General features: G+C 54.3%; 1 protein-coding gene across 1 annotated transcript in view; it reads left to right on the forward strand.

Annotated features, from left to right (window-relative positions):
* Positions 1–15484, forward strand: part of ppp1r16a (protein phosphatase 1, regulatory subunit 16A) — a 33797-nt gene that overhangs the window by 15958 nt on the left and 2355 nt on the right. Inside the window, exons 5-9 of the mRNA XM_078425680.1 lie at positions 5021–5145; positions 6460–6585; positions 7196–7271; positions 12326–12455; positions 13928–14075. Coding sequence (XP_078281806.1) covers positions 5021–5145; positions 6460–6585; positions 7196–7271; positions 12326–12455; positions 13928–14075 — 605 coding nt within the window. The remainder of the gene's footprint in view (positions 1–5020; positions 5146–6459; positions 6586–7195; positions 7272–12325; positions 12456–13927; positions 14076–15484) is intronic.

Raw genomic sequence — 15484 nt, forward strand, 5'->3', positions numbered from 1 at the left:
AAACAATGTCTGTGCCAAACACAATGCCAAGTTGAAATAATCTGCTCTGCCTGCACGTGATCGATTTCCCTCCATATCCATGTGCCTATCTAAAAGCCTCTTAGACACACACTATCATATTCGCCTCCACCGCCACCCCTGGCAGCGCCTTCCAAGCACCCATCACTCTCTGTGTAAGAAACACTTGCCTCACACGTCTCTATAAAATTTGCCCCTCACATTCCAGATTTTTAATATCTAAAACCTAGGATACTCAAAATAAACAATTTCTTATCTGCAGCCGAATTAGAAACTTTTATTTTCCAAAGCAGTTATTTAAATGCAGACACTGTGTGAGTTTAGGCTTCAGGGTCCTATTTTATCTCTAATTCCTCAATGCTGTCAGGGTGCCTGTTCTTTAAACGGAAACAAGCCAATGTGAGCAATTGAAACATTTATCTTGTGTTCAAAATCCTTCCAAAACTGCCTGTACAAATTTAAAGAACAAATCAAGTAAACAAAAACATTCCCCTCTGTACACATTGAGCGCTGTTAGCCCATGTTATAATTGCATATCTATTAAACACAGCTTCAGATACATTGCTTCTGAATGCATTCAAGAGAGAGCTAGATAGAGCTCTTAAGGATAGCGGAGTCAGGGGGTATGGGGAGAAGGCAGGAACGGGGTACTGATTGTGAATGATCAGCCATGATCACATTGAATGGCGGTGCTGGCTCGAAGGGCCAAATGGCCTCCTGCACCTATTGTCCATTGTCTATTGTTGCCTTGGAAAAGCAGCCAACATTAACCAAAGACTTGTCCCACCACGGTCATTCTTTCTCCCCACACCCGTCGGGCGAAAGAAACAGGAGTTTGAAAGCGCGCACCACCAGACTCAGGAACAGCTTCTTCCCCTCTGTTATCGGGCTTCTGAACGGTCCTTCCACAAGCTAGAGTACTGTCCGATTCATCTCTACCCCATTGTGAACATTGGACTTTGTCTCTGGAACTGACGCACTAAAATGCTGAGAACTATACTCTGCACTCGGTATCTTCCCCTTTGCTCCACCTATTGTACTTGAGTTTGGCTTACTTGTATTTATGTATAGTATTATCTGGCGTGTACCTCAGTACACGTGACCTCTTTGGATAGCATGCAAAACAAAGCTTTTATAGACAATAGACAATAGGTGCAGGAGGAGGCCATTCAGCACCTTCGAGCCAGCACCGCCATTCAATGTGATCATGGCTGATCATTCACAATCAGTACCCCGTTCCTGCCTTCTCCCCATACCCCCTGACTCCGCTATCTTTAAGAGCTCTATCTAGTTCTCTCTTGAAAGCATCCAGAGAATTGGCCTCCACTGCCTTCTGAGGCAGAGAATTCCACAGATTTACAACTCTCTGACTGAAAAGGTTTTTCCTCATCTCCGTTCTAAATGGCCTACCCCTTATTCTTAAACTGTGGCCCCTGGTTCTGGACCACTGGACCTCGGTACACGTGACAGTTATAAACCTGAACCTAAACGAGATGAATTTATTACCCTAGGCTGCAATAAAATTGCTAGTTCTTGTGAAGCTCATAAAGTATAAAGTATGATAATGATAAATACAGTAATAAATGCAGAACAGCGGGATTATGCAAAAACTGCAATGCAATCTGAGGTGGTGCCAAAGAATACCAAAGTCAGGTGGAGTTTACTGCCTTGTGCATGAGTCGGTGAGATACAGGTAAGCTGAAAGCCCTGCCTCTCACTGCATCACCGGCACATAGACCTGGGCAATATGGAAAAACATTAATAATGCCTAAACAATAGACAATAGGTGCAGGAGGAGGCCATTCGGCCCTTCGAGCCAGCACCGCCATTCCATGTGATCATGGCTGATCATTCTCAATCAGTACCCCGTTCCTGCCTTCTCCCCATACCCCCCCCCTAAACAACACATATATTCTACAAGACAATGAAAAGAAAAACTCTGCAAACAAAAGGATACGCCTCAAAAATACACAATTATGAAGGACAGTAGTTTAGTTTAGTTTTGTTGTCACATGTACCCAGGCACAACAAATAGCCTTTGTTGCGTGCTAAACCAGTCAGCGGAAAGTCTATACATGATTACAATCAAGCTATTCACTGTACAGGATAAAGGGAATAACGTGAATAAGAAATGTTGCTGTTGGAGTAGAAATTTAAAATAGTGGGGCGATTATAATGTGTGATGGCAGATCCACCTCTGTGATCAGCACACAAAGAGTCTCCTGGCTTGGGCGCCAGTTTGGTCCGTAGTGTTCGTTGCTGAGGTAGGATCAGGGTTGTATGGGTGGGTTCAAGAAGCTGATGGTTGTGGTTCAGTAGGTGCTCCTGAACCTGGTGGTGTGGGATCTCGGGCTTCTGTACCTCCTGCCCGACGGCAGAAATGAGAAGAGGGCACGGCCCGGATGGTGGGGGATCCTTGATGCCAGATGCCGCCATCTTGAGACAGAGCCTGGTGTAGTTGAAGGGGAGGATGGTGCCCGTGATGGACATGGCTGAGTCCACCACTCTCTGCCACCTCCTGCTAGCTGGCTTTGTGCATCAGTGAGTGGCCTGAGCTGTATACACACACTACTGCTCCCTGTACTCCATGGCAATGCAGGAGCTACGTCTGATTCTGTAGAGAAACGGTGTCCTCGTAATCCCTCAGACCTTGCCTTGTCTGCCTCCCCTTGTCCTGAACCACTGCCCAGTGCACAGCACTATGTGTGGAGAACTACCTGCTCTTGTTTACTCCTCTAGGTCTGAAGAAGGTCCTTGATCCCAAACGTCACCTGTCCATGTTCTCCACAGATGCTACTTGACTAATGTTTTCTAACAGTAACATGACTCCTGACTTACTCAATGCTTTGACTGACGAAGCCAAGCGTACTAAATGCCTTCTTTTCCACTCTTTATCTATTTGTGTTGACACTTTCAGGAAGCTGTGAACTTTCATTTACATCTGTCTAGTGTTAAGCTTGGGGTGGGACAGTGCAGTTCAGTTTTCACCATCAAAGGGATCTACAGGAGTCGCTGCCTCAAGAAGGTAGCCAGCACCATCATAGACCCACACCACCCTGGCCACGCTCTCTTCGACCATCAGGAGGGTGTCTGGGAACCGTGACCTCCAGGTTCAAGAACAGCTTCTTCCCAATAACCCAGGCTCTTGAACACTGACCAACGCTAACGTCAGTAACTATGACCTTCCATGGACTGTGTCTTTGATTGCACTATGGACTGTAGTTTTGCACCATTATGGTTATCTAATATAACTTCTATTAATTTTTATATTAACATATACACCAATCAGCCAAAACATTATGACCACTGCCAGGTGAAGTGCATAACATTGATTATCTTGTTACAATGGCACCTGTCAAGGGGTGGGATATATTAGGCAGCAAGTGAACAGTCAGTTCTTGAAGTCGATGTGTTGGATGCAGGAGACATGGGCAGGAGTAAAGACCTGAGCGACTTTGACAAGGGCCAAATTGTTATGGCCAGACGACTAGGTCAGAGCATCTCTGAAACGGCAAGGCTTGTGGGGTGCTCCCAGTCAGCGGTGGTGAGTACCTACCGACAGTGGTCCGAGGAGGGACAAGCGACAGACAGGGTGTTGGGCGCCCAAGGCTCATCGATGCGCGAGGGCAACGAAGGCTATCCCGTCTGGTCCGAACCGACAGAAGGTCGACTGTGGCGCAAGTCACAGAAAATGTTAATGGTGGTCACGGGAGGAATGTGTCACAATACACAGTGCATCGCACCCTGCTGCGTATGGGGCTGCACACGGATGACCAACAGCGTATTAGGCAGGTGGTCATAATGTTTTGGCTCATCCAGTCATAATGTGTTGCCTGATCAGTGTATGTATTTCCGTGTTTGGCTGCAGCAAGTACGAATTTCACGGTTCCATTGTTGGTACATATGACAATTGAGCACATTTAAATGAGAGAGCTATGCCATTCAAAGGTTCAATGGTGCTTCATTGTCACATGCACCAAGGGACAGTGACAATTCATATTTTTGCGTACAGTTCAGTAAAATCATACTATATATAAGACAATCAAACTGAAGTCGTAGAGTGCAGGAATAGAAGATTACACCGAGGCAGCACACAAGAGTAGCCACTTTACCAGCGCCATCTCATTACCCCTCAAGTTTCAATGTTGTTAAAAATGTTACAGAATTAACCTGCAGAATAATGAAAGGCACAGATGGAGTGGATGTGGAGAGGATGTCTCTACCGGTGGGAGAGTCTAGGACTAGAGGCCATAGCCTCAGAATTAAAGGACGCTCTTTTGGAAAGGAGGTGAGGAGGAACTTCTTTAGATTTTAGATTTAGAGATACAGCGCGGAAACAGGCCCTTCGGCCCACCGGGTCCGCGCCGCCCAGCGATCCCCGCACATTAACACTATCCTACACACACTAGGGACAATTTTTACATTTTACCCAGTCAATTAACCTACATACCTGTACGTCTTTGGAGTGTGGGAGGAAACCGAAGATCTCGGAGAAAACCCACACAGGTCACGGGGAGAACGTACAAACTCCGTACAGACGGCGCCGTTAGTCAGGATCGAACCCGGGTCTCCGGCGCTGCATTCGCTGTAAGGCAGCAACTCTACCGCTGCGCCACCGTGCCGCAAGAGGATAGTTAGTCAGAGGGTAGTTAATCTGTGGAACGCATTGCCACAGAGGGCTGTGGAGACCAAGTAGGTGGATATTTTAAGGCAGAGATAGACAAATTCTTGATTTGAACTGGCGTCAAGGGTTATGAGGAGAAGGCAGGAAAATGGGATTAGGAGGCAGAGATCAGCCATGATTGAATGGCGGAGTGGACTCGATGAATGACCTAATTCCTCTTTAATTTGTGAACTTGTGAATTGATGTTGCGTCTGAGATCTCTTCTAATGTCCTGGATGGAGATGAGAGGGTTAAAGGTTGCCGTTTGCCGAGGAGGATCCTCCCAAAGTCCACGCTACACTGGGATCTGTAATGGTGTAACCTGGCTTGTGTTTCCAGGTGTCACGCAGGAAAAGATCGATGAGTCCCGGATGGCCACGGAGAGGTGGATGGTCGAGGACATCAGGAAGCTGGTGGAGGCGCAGTCCGACTTGAACAGCCAGAATGAAGTTGGTGCTTGCCTGGTACGGCCCTGCTGACCACTGTTGCGGAGTAAGCGTGTCAACACTCCTCCGCCTTCTGCCCCTTCCCTCCGTCACCCGCCCCTGCCCCACAACCCCAACCCCAACCCCAACACAGCAGCCACTTCCTCAACAACTGCCCATTAACTCTTATAAGTGATAAGTGTAGAATCAGGCCATTCGGCCCATCACGTCTACTCTGCCATTCAATCATGGCCGGTTTATCTCTCCCACTGAACCCATTCCCCTGCCTTCTCCCCATAACCTCTGACACCCACACTAATCAATAATCTATCTCTCCCGTAAAAATATCCACTGACTTGGCCTCCACAGCCTTCTGTGGCAAACGATTCCACAGATTCGCCACCCTCTAAAGAAATTTTGTCCTCATCTCCGTCCTAAAAGAACATCTTTTAATTCTGTGGCTATAGTCCCAGACTCTCCCACTAGTGGAAACATCCTCTCCACATCCACTCTATCCAAGCCTTTCATTATTCTGTACGTTTCAATGAGGTCCCCCCTCTTGGCCAGTTCCCCTGTCCTAGTGGTGACTGGGGTGGTTGGTACTGACTGTGGCGCAGCAGTAGAGCTGCTGCCTCACAGCGCCAGGGACCCAGGTTCGATCCTGACTACAGGTGCTGCCTGTACTGAGTTTGCACGCTCTCCCTGTGACCGCGTGGGTTTTCTCTGGGCGCTCCGGTTTCCTCCCACGGGGTGGGTGGGTGGTCCGGGAGGGGTGGGGTGTGGGGTGCACGGGGTGGGTGGTCAGGGTGGGGTGGGGTGGGGGTGGGGAAGGGTCGGTGGTCAGGGAGGGGTGGGGTGGGGTGCACGGGGTGGGTGGTTGGCGAGGGATGGGGTGCATGGGGTGGGTGGTCAGGGAGGGGTGGGGTGGGGTGTGTGGGGTGGGGTGAGTGGGGTGGGGAGAGGGGTGCAGTGGGGTGTACGGTGTACAGTGGTGTGGGCTGGGAGGGTGGGTGGGGTGTATGGTGGGGTGGGGTGTATGGTGTGGGGTGGGGTGAGTTGGGAGTGGGGTGCAGTGGGTTGTACGGTGTACAGTGGTGTGGGGTGGGTGGGTGGGGTGTATGGTGGGGTGGGAGGGTGGGTGGGGTGTATGGTGTGGGGTGAGTTGGGAGAGGGGTGCAGTGGGGTGTACAGTGGTGTGGGGTGGGATGTGTGTGGGTTGGCGTGGGGAGAGGGGTACGGTAGGGTGGGGTGTGTGTGGGGTGGGGTGTACGGTGTACAGTGGTGTGGGGTGGGTGGGGTGTGTGGTGTGTGGGTGAAGCCGGCCGTTACTGACCCTGTTGCCCCGTTGCCCAGCTCCACGTGGCTGTGGCCAACGGCTTCCCAGAGGCGGCGGAGCTGCTGCTGACGCACAAGGCCAGGGTGGACGTGAAGGACAGCGACGGCTGGGAGCCCCTGCACGCAGCAGCCTGCTGGGGTCAGGTCAGTGTGGGGACGGGTCAGTGTGGGGAAGGGGTATGCACACACAGGAGGGGGTGTACGCAAAGGGGAGGGGGTGTACACACACAGGGGAGGGGGTGTACACAGCGGAGGGGTGTACACACACAGGGGAGGGGGTGTACACACACAGGGGAGGGGGTGTACACACACAGGGGAGGGGGTGTACACACACAGGGGAGGGGGTGTACACAGGGGAGGGGTGTACACACACAGGGGAGGGGTGTACACACAGGGGAGGGGTGTACACACACAGGGGAGGGGGTGTACACACACAGGGGGGGGGTGTACACACAGGGGAGGGGGTGTACACACGGGGGTGTGTACACACAGGGGAGGGAGTGTACACACACAGGGGAGGGTGTACACACACAGGGGGGTGTGTACACACAGGGGAGGGGTGTACACACAGGGGAGGGGGTGTACACACAGGGGAGTGTGTACACACAGGGGAGGGAGTGTACACACACAGGGGAGGGGGTGTACACACAGGGGAGGGTGTGTACACACAGGGGAGGGGTGTACACACAGGGGAGGGGGTGTACACACAGGGGAGGGGGTGTACACATGGTGACAGGGTCTTTCCTTGGTGCAGGTACACATGGTGGAAATGCTGGTGAGTCATGGAGCCAACCTGAACGCCAGGTCCTTCTTGGACGAGTCTCCGCTAGGTAAGCCGTCTCTGCCATAGTGATCACTCTACGTTTCTCACTGCGGATGTTCTGGGGCTGAGAGTCCGTCTCAAGGCCAGAGTGCTTCCCCACCCCCAGAGTGCGTACATTTATGTTTCAGTGTGGGCAGCGCGGTCCAGGCGGTCTCCACCCTCTGAGTGGAAAATCCTGCCCCACACATCTGCTTTAAACCTTGCTGCCCTCATGTTAAAGCTATGCCATCTTGTCTTTGACATTTCCACCCTGGGGAAAGGATCTGGTTGTTTGCCCTCTCTGTGCCTCTCAGTTTGATCCTGCCAACTACGTTAGCTGATTAGGATTCCCCAGTCGATGTGACAGGTGACGTTGCCTGTCATTGTGATGTTGTCCTTGCTGCAGATTTATATTTGACTGTCTTTCCCTGCACTTGCTGTGCTGTACTGGAAGAACTCAGTGGATCAGGCAGCATCTGCGGAGGGAATGGACAGGCGATGTTTTGAGACAGGCCCTTTTTCAGACTAATGGAGTAGGGGGGGACAAAGCTGGAACAGAGAGGTGGGGAAGGGGGAAAGGTGGAAAAGGTGAGGGAGTGATTGGCAGATTTAGTTTCCCACCATAGATAGATGGGAAACGCAAGACTCAGCCACAACACCGGCAGGTCAAAGCCAGTCGCTTAAACGCAGAGGGGGTGGGAGTGGGGGAGAGGATGGGGGAGGGAGAGGGAGAGGGGTGGGAGAGGGAGAGGGGGAGGGGTGGGAGAGGGTGGGGGAGGGGTTTGGAGCGGGAGAGGGGAGGGGAGGGGGTGGGAGAGGGTGAGGGGGAGGGGTGGGAGAGGGTGAGGGGAGGGGGTGGGAGGGGGTGGGAGAGGGGAGGGGAGGGGGTGGGAGAGGGTGAGGGGAGGGGGTGGGAGAGGGAGAGGGGGAGAGGGTGAGGAGAGGGGGTGGGAGAGGAGAGGGGGATGGGGTGGGAGAGGATGGGAGAGAGGTGGGGAAGGGGGAAAGGTAGAAAAGGTGAGGGGGTGATTGGCAGATTTAGTTTAGTTTAGAGTTACAGCATTGAAACAGGCCCTTCGGCCCACCGAGTGCTCACCAACCAGCGATCCCCGCACATTAACACTCTCCTACACACACTAGGGACAATTTTGCATTTTACATTTTTTACCAAGACAATTAACCTACAAACCTGTACATCTTTGGAGTGTGGGAGGAAACCGAAGATCTCGGAGAAAACCCAGGCAGGTCACGGGGAGAAGGTACAGACAGCGCCCAGAGATGCTGGGTGGATCCCATGTCTCTGGCGCTGTAAGGCAGTAGTTCTACAGCTACACCACCGGGCCAACCCAGTGGGTAGAGTGTCAGTAAATGGAATAGAGTCACAGAGCCAGACGGCACGGCACGGCAACAGGCCCCTGCTGACCACGATGCCCGTGCCAACCAGAATGCCCCATCTGCACTGGTCCTACCTGCCTGTGTTTGGCCCAGATCCCTAAACCTATCCTATCCATGTAGCTGTCCCAGTGTGTGAGTAAGGGGCAGTTCCTGCGCTGTCAAACTCCATGGCATTAAAATGCTGGTCAGACAGCGTCAGTGGAGAGAGATTCAGAGTCACCTGAACGTGTTTCTGAGCTGAATGGGGACGGAGAGTCCTACAGCATGAAACAGGCCCTTCGGCCCAACTTGTCCAAGGCGCCCCATGTTGAAATCCTTTGGTCAGAACCGGGAAAGTGAAATTGCTTTTCTATGGTAGAGAGGTTGGGGGAGGGATGGGGAGAAGGAAGGGGAATATCTGTAACAGGGCGAGACCAGGTGGGTTGCCGGGGCAGTTGTACGCACACACTGTGTGTGGCCGTCACGGTGAGGCTGTGGGTTGTGCCGAGCGGACCCGCACCACAGATAGATGGGAAACGCAAGACTCAGCCACAACACAGGCAGGTCAAAGAGAGTCTCAGAGGGGGTGGGACAGGATGGGAGAGGGAGAGGGGGAGGAGTTGGAGAGGATGGGAGAGGGAGAGGGAGAGGGGGAGGGGTGGGAGAGAGGGAGAAGGGGAGGGAGTTGGGTAGAGGGGAAGAGGGAGAGTGATGGGGAAATAGGGGAGGGGGGAGAGAGGGGGAAAGAGAGAAGGGGGGAGAGAGTGTCTCCAGCTGTTGGAGAATTGAAACACCAAAATCCCAAACCTGCAGCTTGTCACACAGCACAGAAACAGGCCCTTGGGCCCATCATTCCGACCTAGATGCCCCATCTAAGCTAATCATCCAGTCACACAACATCATATCCCAACACACTGGTCCCATTTGCCAGCATTTGGCCCACATCCCTCTAAACCTTTCCTGTCCACGTACCTAATCCAAATGTCTTTTCAACGTTGCTATGAGACCTGCCTCAACTACCTCCTCTGGCAGCTGGTTCTGTCTCCCCACCATCCTCTGTGTGGAAAGGTGTGTTTTTGTTTCCTTGCCACACCTCCGCCCTGGGCTGGCCTCTGCCAGCATTAATACGGAGGGCTGCCCGTGTGCTGAGAAAGCCTGTGGGCCGCGGATACGCTGCAGGTGAACAGTATCGGCATCGGCTTATTATTGTACTGTGCACCGGAGATACAGTGAAAAGCTTTGTACGCAATCCCAGTCAAATCATGCTGTGCATGAGTACAACCAACACACACACCAGTGCAACAGGTAGTGCAAAGAATACCGGAGTGCACAATATCGTGTGACTCTAATATCATAGAGTCACACAGCGTGGAAACAGGCCCAACGCCCACACTGGCCCATCTAGTCCTGCGTTTGCAGCCCATATCCCTCTAAACCTGTCAATAGACAATAGACAATAGGTGTATTGTATTGACAATAAAGATATATTGTATTGTATTGTATTGTATTGTATTGTGCAGGAGGAGGCCATTCGGCCCTTCGAGCCAGCACCGCCATTCAATGTGATCATGGCTGATCATTCTCAATCAGTACCCCGTTCCTGCCTTCTCCCCATACCCCCTGACTCCGCTGTCCTTAAGAGCTCTATCTAGCTCTCTCTTGAATGCATTCAGAGAACTGACCTCCACTGCTTTCAGAGGCAGAGAATTCCACAGATTTACAACTCTCTGACTGAAAAAGTTTTTCCTCATCTCAGTTCTAAATGGCCTACTCCTTATTCTTAAACTGGTTCTGGACTCCCCCAACATTGGGAACATGTTTCCTGCCTCTAACGTGTCCAACCCCTTAATAATCTTATACGTTTCGATAAGATCTCCTCTCATCCTTCTAAATTCCAGTGTATACAAGCCTATGCACGTACCTGTGTAAGGGCCTCGTTAATGTTGTGATGGTACTGTGAGTTGATGATGGTGTGCAGGCAGCAGTCTTGGCTTACGCTGTAGGCGGTGATTCGGGGCGTGGGATCCCTGGCCTTCTGGTCCAGGAGACTGTCGGCCTCACCGTGCCGTGGTAGCTGTGAAGAAGGGTCCCGACCCGAAACGCTGCCTCTCCCTGTCCTCCAGAAACGCTGCCTGCACCGCTGATCTGGGTCTGTGGTCTGGGCAGGCAGCTGCCCCTGCTGAGGCCCTGTCTCCTGTGAGCTGCCATTGGGGCTGCGCTGGTTTCCTCACCCATGGTGGTGGCAGTAGGAGGGATGGAGGGAGAGAGGGAGGGAAGGAAGGAGGCCGGGAGGGAGGACAGGTTGCTCCTACAGTAGCAGCCGTCGCTCTGCTGCGATCAGCCCCTGCACTATCTGCACTGTCTTGCAGCCTGCTGAGCTCAGCACTCCCCCGGCCACTGGAAACAATGTACTCTACTGCAGTGGCCTTGCTTATGCTGTGTCAGCAGATTTGGCCAGATGGTCAGTAGAAGCAAGGCGTAGACACAAAGTAACTGCAGATGCTGGCTAATGCCAAAGATAGACGCACAGTGCTGGAGTAACTCAGCATCTCTGCAGAACGTGGATAATAGATCACGTTTTCTGTCGGGACCCTTGCTCAGACTGTCTGAGGAAGGGTCCCGACCCAAAAGGTCACCTCTCCCATGTTCTCCAGAGATGCTGCCTGAGTTCCTCCAGCACTTTGTGTCTCTCTTTGGCAGGAGCAGAATGTTTGGCATTATTCCCCTCCAGACTGCTTCCCTTCGCACTGACCCTGGCTCATTGTCCACCCCCCAACTCTCCCTCTCGGCCCCTGCACATATAAACTGTCGAGAGGCGGAGATCGGGTAGACAGTCTGAACCTATGTCCCAGGGTGGAACTGTCAAAGACTAGAGAGCACAGCTTCAAGGTGAAGGGGGCAAAGTGTAAAGTAGCACAGAAACTGGCCCTTCAGCCGAGCCTGCCCATGTCAACCAATCTTAAGCTAGTGCCTGCATGTGGCCCAATCCCTCCAAACCTTTCATATCCATATACCTGCCCAAATGTCCTTTAAATGCTGTTATAGTGGCTGCCTCAACTACCTCCTCTGGCAGCTCGTTCCATACACCCACCACCCTCTATGCAAAGATTGCCCCTCAGGTTCCTACTATATCTTTCCCCTCTCACCTTAAACCTACTGTATGCCCTCTGGTTCTTGATTCCCCTACCCTGGGGGTAAAAGACCGTGCATCCACCTTATCTATTCCCCTCATGATTCTGCACACCTTTATACAGTTATCCTTCATCCTCCTGCATTCCAAGGAATAATCCCAGCCTGCCCAACCTCTCCCTATAGCCGAGGCCCTTGATGACGTTGGCAACATCCTTCTGTATGTGCATGGCAAGAGTTTACACAAGGGAATGGTGGGTGCCTGGAACGTGCTGCCAGGGGCGGTGGTGGAGGCAGATACAGTAGTGGTGTTTGGATAGACAGATGGATATGCTGGGAAGAGAAGGATAAGGATCATGTGCAGGCAGAACAGATTAGTTTAACATGGTATCACCTTTGGCATGGACAGTGCGGGCCAAAGGGCCTGTTCTGTGTTCTACGATGCATCCCAGAGCAAGGACATCATAGACCAACAATCTGAATGAGAATGCAGGTATGGGGTTGGGGGGAAGAGTGGGGTGGAGGGGGGTGTCCATGCTGCGATTCCCTCTCCACTCAGTCCCCTTCATCCCGTTACAGATGTTTGTGGGGACGAGGATGTTCGGGCCAAGCTGCTGGAGCTGAAAAACCAGAGGGACGCGGTGCTGAAGTCCCAGGACCGGCACCGGAGCGCCCTGCAGCGGAGAACGTCCAGCGCCGGCAGCAGAGGGTGAGGGGGTGGGGGGGCAGCGGGGAGGGGAGTAGGTTGGGGGACAGCGGGGAGGGGAGAGGGAGTGGGGGGGGGGGGGGTAGTGAGCAACGGCAGAGAGAGTCCAGCATCCGGGGGAATAGGTGCAGCGGGGATTTGGGGGGCGTTGATGTCCAGCACTGCCAGAAGGTGAGGGGGGGCACAGGGAAGGGGGGGAAGAGGGGCATGGGGAGGGGATTGTGGGGGCATGGGGAGAGCAGGGTGGTTGCGGGGGCACGGAAAGGGGGGGCGATGGGGAGGGGGGCGATGGGGAGGGGGGCGATGGGGAGGGCGGCGATGGGGGGGGGCGATTGGGAGGGGGGCGATGGGGAGGGGGGCGATGGGGAGGGGGGCAATGTGCAGGGGGGCGATGGGTAGGGGGGCAATGTGCAGGGGGGGCGATGGGGAGGGGGGCGATGGGGAGGGGGGCAATGGGGAGGGGGCGATGGGGAGGGGGGCAATGTGCAGGGGGGCGATGGGTAGGGGTGCAATGTGCAGGGGGGGCGATGGGGAGGGGGCGATGGGGAGGGGGGCAATGTGCAGGGGGGCGATGTGCAGGGGGGCGATGTGCAGGGGGGCGATGGGGAGGGGGGGAGGGGGAGCGATGGGGAGGGGGGCGATGGGGAGGGGGGCGATGGGGAGGGGGCGATGGGGAGGGGGGCAATGGGGAGGGGGGCAATGTGCAGGGGGGCGATGGGGAGGGGGGCGATGGGGAGGGGGGCGAAGGGGAGGGGGGCGATGGGGAGGGGGGCGATGTGCAGGGGGGCGATGGGTAGGGGGGCAATGTGCAGGGGGGGCGATGGGGAGGGGGGCAATGTGCAGGGGGGCGATGGGTAGGGGGGCAATGTGCAGGGGGGGCGATGGGGAGGGGGGCGATGGGGAGGGGGGCGATGGGGAGGGTGCGATGGGGAGGGGGGCAATGCAGGGGGCGATGGGGAGGGGGGCAATGTGCAGGGGGGCGATGGGGAGGGGGTCGATGGGGAGGGGGGCAATGTGCAGGGGGGCGATGGGGAGGGGGGCGATGGGGAGGGGGGCGATGGGGAGGGGGGCGATGGGGAGGGGGGCGATGGGGAGGGGGGCGATGTGCAGGGGGGCGATGGGGAGGGGGTCGATGGGGAGGGGGGCGATGGGGAGGGGGGCGATGGGGAGGGGGTCGATGGGGAGGTGCGCTGCAGAGGTGGGTGTCCAGCACCGGCAGTGATGGGGGAGGGGGTTGAGGAGAGGGTCTCTATCACTGAGGGTTGCACACCGGGCACTGAGCTGTCCCACCCCTGGGCCCTGGGTCACCCCATCCCCTGACTCCGAGACCCTGACTCCGCACTGTGGAGGGTGCCTTACCCCTGGGTCCCTCCCCCCCCCCCCCCCCCATCTGTGTCTGACCCTGGCGGATGTGCTCTGTGGATGGTTCCCCCCCCCCCACCCCCACCGTCTAACGTGACTGTCCCACCGTGCAGGAAGGTGGTGCGTAAGGTGAGTGTGACGGAGCGCAGTGACCTGTACCGGAGGGAGCACCGAGACGAGGCCCGGGCCTGGCACCAGGGTGTGGGCACCACCACCGACGATGAGCCCGAGCCCCACCTACCCCCCGCCCGGCAACTCATGGTGAGTGGGGGCTCTGACCACAGATTGGGGGGGGGGCGCGGTTGTTATCCAGGGTCAGGGGTGGAAGAGTTAGCTATCCAGGAGTGGGGGTGGGGGGGGAGTGGGTTATCCAGTGGCCAGGTGGGGTGAGTGTATTTATCCAAGAGCTGGGGGTGGGGGAGCTGGTTATGTAGGGGCGGGGTGGAGGGGTTGGTTATCCAGGGTCAGGGGCGGGGGGGGGGGGGGGGTGGTTATCCAGGGTCAGGGGCGGCGGAGACAAAATATAATGAAAAGGATCTGCAGATGCTGATTTATGCTAAAGATAGACACAAAATGCTGGAGTAATGATCAATAAAATGTCAATGATTTGGATGAGAGCGTACATGGCAAGATTGGCAAGTTTGCAGGTGATGCAAAAGTGGGTGGTTTGCAGATAGAGAAGATGGTTGTGAAAGATTGCAGCAGGACCTTGATGGATTGGTCAGGTAGGCTGAGGAATGGTTGATGGAATTTAATGCAGAGAAATGCAAGAGGAGTTGCATTTTAGAAAGTCTAACATGGGTAGGACCTACACAGTGAATGGTAGGCCTCTGGGGAATGTTGTAGAGCAGAGGAATCTAGGAATTCAGATACATGGTTCCTTGAAGGTGGAGTCACAGGTACTGTAGATAGGGTGGTCAAAAGGGGTTTTGGCATATTGGCCTTCATCAATCAGAGTATTGAGCATAGAAGTATAAGAAAATAACTGCAGATGCTGGTACAAATCGAAGGTATTTATTCACAAAATGCTGGAGTCACTCAGCAGGTCAGGCAGCATCTCGGGAGAGAAGGAATGGGTGACGTTTCGGGTCGAGACCCTTCTTCAGACTGAGCATAGAAGGTGGGAAGTCATGTAAAAGCAGGGGGAGGGGGGAGTGTTTGTCGGTTTCCTAAGATTAGAGAAGGTAAAGGACGGAAAGGTCGGTATGGGAATGGGAAAAGGGGTTCATGTGATTAGCAACTGGGGATCACGTAGGGCTTAGTGGATCGAGCACAAGTGTTCAGGGAAACATTCGCTGAGTCTCCACCTATTCTTGCCGATTTACTGGAGTCCACATCGGGAACACTGGATTCAGCAGACGAGGTTAGAGTAGGTGCATGTGAACCTCTCACCTGGACAGACTGATGTTGTCCCAGGATGGAGATGAGGGAGGATGTACAGGAGCAGGTGTTACATCTCCTGCGGTTACAGGTACCTGGAGAGGGGATGGTTTGGGTGGGTGGGAAGGGATGAGTGAACCAAGGAAGAGTGTAGAGGGAACGGTCTCATTGGAAAGGGGTGGAGATGGGAAGATGTGACTGGTGGAGGGATCACGTTGGAGGTGACGGAAATGTGGGAGGATGATGTGTTGGATGCGGAGGCTGATGGGGTGAGAGGTGAGGACCAGGGG

This window comes from Rhinoraja longicauda, chromosome 2 (genome assembly GCF_053455715.1).
Source record: "Rhinoraja longicauda isolate Sanriku21f chromosome 2, sRhiLon1.1, whole genome shotgun sequence".
Classification (NCBI taxonomy): Eukaryota; Metazoa; Chordata; class Chondrichthyes; order Rajiformes; family Arhynchobatidae; genus Rhinoraja; species Rhinoraja longicauda.